At 24.9% G+C, this 4017-nt stretch overlaps 1 protein-coding gene across 1 annotated transcript; it reads right to left on the bottom strand.

Moving 5' to 3' along the window:
- Positions 1–1251: 1251 nt before the first annotated feature.
- Positions 1252–3554, bottom strand: LOC135925663 (uncharacterized). Its single transcript, XM_065461082.1, has 6 exons — positions 3414–3554; positions 3139–3279; positions 2520–2669; positions 2051–2201; positions 1817–1971; positions 1252–1694 (listed from the first exon to the last, which is right to left on the bottom strand). The coding sequence occupies exons 1-6, from the start codon at positions 3439–3441 to the stop codon at positions 1642–1644; spliced, it is 678 nt and encodes a 225-aa protein (XP_065317154.1). The 5' UTR covers positions 3442–3554; the 3' UTR covers positions 1252–1641.
- Between the last annotated feature and the right edge of the window lie 463 nt (positions 3555–4017).

Below are 4017 nucleotides of genomic sequence, written 5' to 3'. Positions count from 1 at the left end.
AGACAAAAATGATTTTTAAATATTTGCATTATGGCATAATTCACATTTTAGTCACCATACAAAACATTGATCATATTACATATTTATTCAAATTTTATTAATTTACAATGTTTACAATTATTTTAGAATGAATAAATAGGAGATCGACCACCATTTGCAGCATATTTATTCCTTTTGCATTTAAAATTTATATTTAAGCCAAAAAAATTCTTAAAAACCATAAGCCATCTTTCAAATTTACTAAATAATTATATTATATAAACTTATTTTTGGTTAATTATCACTTGCCAAAATTTAATTAAACTACTAAATTGAAAAAAAGGTTTTGTAGATGTGTACCTTCTTTTTGACAAATGTTACACCATCCATGTTAGTGATCAGCAGGCCTAATTTCCCGTTCCCAAACAAAACCATTTGTCTCAAAATAAAAATAATTTGAATTCCTGAAAGCCAAAATTTATTTAAATAAATTTAATTATTTTATTGTAAAATAAAATATTAGCACCTTGTTTCTTTGCAAGAAAAAAATATATGTATTTATTAGACAAATTGTAATATATTTAAAAATTTATGCCTATCTAAAAAAAAATTTAAAAAATATTAAGCTCAACTCATCTCAAAAGGAATTTGTTTAAAAATCGACAAAAAACCTATTCAGCTCTATAAGAATAAAGATAAAGGTCATTTAGATTAAAGCAATAATAGGGTATGTTATTTGATAGTCATAAATATGAATTTACTATGTAAAGTTATCATAAGAATTTTAATTCTTCAAGTTCAACTATTAAATTTTAAAACTCAAATTTAGCAATCTTATTATTTCTAAGTACAAATTTTGATAAGAGGACCAAAACTTTAATAAGAAAAATATATTATATAAGAAACAGGATAATTTGTATGAATTGAAAATATATTCAGGACAAATATATATGTTTTATGTGCCTACCAAATATTTATAAAATGAATCAAAAATATAGGTAATTATAGATAATTAAAAAAATAGATATATAAAATATGCTAATAAATGTTTCATGTGTATATAAACGATTATACATATATAAAGATTTGCTCAAAGTCAATAACATTTTTTACAATTTATTTCGTTGGGTTGCGTGCAAGGTTGGTAAAGGAGTAAGTTAATACTGAATTTTTATCATGAGAACAAATTCCCAATATCTTCAAAAAGATTTCAGCATTCAGAGGAGTTAAGGATTGGGAATACCAAGTGGCAATTATTTTAAAATAATATAAATTTAAAACTCTTAAACTTATATACATCTTACAATTCTGTATTGGAGTAAAAAAAAAACAAAATTATCACAAATAAAGGTTCTTGTATTTACAATATTTTGATTAACAAGTTAGAATGAGGGCTAATTAGAGGTTACAACAAAACGCAAGGTATCAGACTTAAACATTGGACAATACACCAGGGCACCTTTCAGTATCAATAAAATCGCTAGATCAAAGAATATTATAAGAGACATAAAACAATGAATGTATTTTTTTAATCTAAGGGGTAATTGAAAATGGTATCATGTGAGTAAACTATAAATTTGGGTTATTATGAAAGTTTAAAAAGGATTTTCAATAAAAAGGTGTTAATAATAAAAATGTATATTGTTTCTCTTTATTAAGAAGTTAATCAGAATTGGAACCATTTCCGTCTCTGTAACCACCTCTGCTACGGCCACCTATACAAAATAAAAATATAGATTAATATAAAAACCATATGTATAGGATTTTTGTTTAGATATTAATAACAAAGACATATTATAATCTGTTTTAAAATCATGACTAATTAATTTTTTAGTACCTCCACCACGGCCTCCACCACCTCCTCCTCCACCACCCCCACTGTTATTCTTTGACTTTGAAACAGATATTGGTTTTCCATGAAGAGAATAATCCTGCTTCTCATTCAAGTCACTCTCCATCTTTTCTTCATCTTCATATTCTATAAAGGCGTATCTATCATAATACAAGTTAGAATATAACATTTTCTAAATCCCAAAATTGATATTTAATAATTGTTGAACTGTTTATTTACCCCTTAAAATTATTGGGAACCCTCCAATTAACAGCATCAGGGAAAATTTCCTTGAGCATTTCAGTGTCAGTATCATCAGGCAAGTTGGCAACAAATAGGGTTGGTTTTCCATTGTTGAAGACACGATTGGAGTTATAATTACGATCACGATCTGTTTTATTAGTATAATAAAAGTTGGAATATTTGTAGAGGAAATAAAAGGCCTGATTAAGGAAAGCATGAAAGCTAAAATAGAGGTAAATATTATATTTATTATACTAATACAAGAATGACACAAAATACTAGTATGAAATTATATGTAAAAATATAACTATAAACTCAAGTAAGTATCAATTGAAAGTATTATATTTTAATTATTATGTAATTTAATTGTTGTATTAGTGAAAATAATTCATTTAAATTTTCTATTGCAACCAGTACCTTATTTATATAATAACATGATACACAAACAGTAATAATATATCATTACCTCTATCATTACCACCTCGATATCCACCACCACCACCTCCTCTTCCCCCATATCCTCCATCTCTTCCACCTCCATCCCTACCACCACCATTGTTTTCTCTGCTTCTACATTGGCTAGCCATATGTCCTTCTCTTCCACAGTTATAACATTCTAGAAAAAATTTTAATAAAATAAAAATGGTAAATTGAAATTTGTTAGACCCAAGTCTGGAATTAAAGTATTAAGAAAAATATTTATTGTCAAGGATAAGAAAAAATTTTGGCCAGCCTGGATTGGGTGTTTGTTTTTAAGGACAAAATATGCACAATTCCATATATAAAAACATTAGAAACAATCAGTTCTAACTAGTTACCAAGCTTTAGTCATATTAGTCTGTTCTAAAGGGTAGTTTTTATACTTGCAATAAGAAATAATGGTGGGGAGTTTAAAAAATTTACTCACATATGACTGAAATTATTTTCATATACAAAATTTAATTATTTGAACCGTTTAGAATGCTTAAATATGTAGAAACTGATTATAAAATTTAAAGACAGCCTAAGATAAATTATAAGTTTGGTCAAAATGAAAATAAGATATATTAATTATTGCATAGAATAATATAGATATTTTTAAATACTTCTGCTTCCACCGCCACCTCCACCACCTCGATCTCCACCATAATTACTTCTATATCTTGGTGCATCTCCGTCATCATTATTTCTAGGGTTTGATCTACAATTTTTAGCTATATGTCCTTCTTCACCACAACTAAAGCATCCTAAATAATATTTTTGGTAAAAATAGTTACAAAATATAATGATAAATAAATAATATTAATCTTATGCAAAATAAAATAATCTAAAATTTATATTTACGAAACATTACATCTTTAATTTCAAAATATTAATTAACCTGTTTTACGATCATTATTATAAGACATCGTCTATTTCTATCTCTCAATATTTTTCTTCAAAGAGTATCTTCCAAAAATTCTACAATCAATTGAGGATATAGATTGCGTTTGTGTAACAAAAATAAATAAATGGCGCTTATATCTTTATTAATTGGTTTTATATTCGATTTATTTATTCACAATTTTGAATTAATTTTTAAAATCATCAATCATATCTAGTGTATAATTATTAATTATAATTTTATATATTAAAATTAAATGTTAAAATATTAATTTAATAAACTATTATTTGATGTTTTAGTATAATATTATTAATAAACCCCTAATATAATATAAACTTATATAAAATATGGGCTAATTTATAAAACTAAAATGTATAGATATTTTATAAATTGCATATTATTTAAAATAACTCTCTGAATTTTTATGGTTATTTTACTCAATAATTTCTTATAAAAAAATGTTTAAATATATTTCAATATAGGTTTATATTTTCTTAAAATCTATAGATATTGTAGCAACTAAATATTAGCTTTTGCCACGAATTTTATCATTATTTATTTTAATAGAATCAAATATATTATATGATCCATTTAGTAGTTG

The sequence above is a fragment of the Gordionus sp. m RMFG-2023 genome, chromosome 3 (genome assembly GCF_954871325.1).
Source record: "Gordionus sp. m RMFG-2023 chromosome 3, tfGorSpeb1-WG-v2, whole genome shotgun sequence".
In the NCBI taxonomy this organism is placed as follows: Eukaryota; Metazoa; Nematomorpha; class Gordioida; order Chordodea; family Parachordodidae; genus Gordionus; species Gordionus sp. m RMFG-2023.
This window is presented reverse-complemented; position numbering and strand designations above follow the sequence as displayed.

What these genes read in the sequence shown, in the direction of transcription:
- LOC135925663 (XM_065461082.1), bottom strand. Translation starts at nt 3,441, where the DNA reads ATGTCTTATAATAATGATCGTAAAACAG. An exon ending in TCGAGGTGGTAATGATAGAG is followed by an intron (nt 2,202 to 2,519) that starts GTAATGATATAT and finishes CTAATAAAACAG; the next exon opens with ATCGTGATCGTAATTATAAC. An exon ending in GTTCCCAATAATTTTAAGGG is followed by an intron (nt 1,972 to 2,050) that starts GTAAATAAACAG and finishes GTATTATGATAG; the next exon opens with ATACGCCTTTATAGAATATG.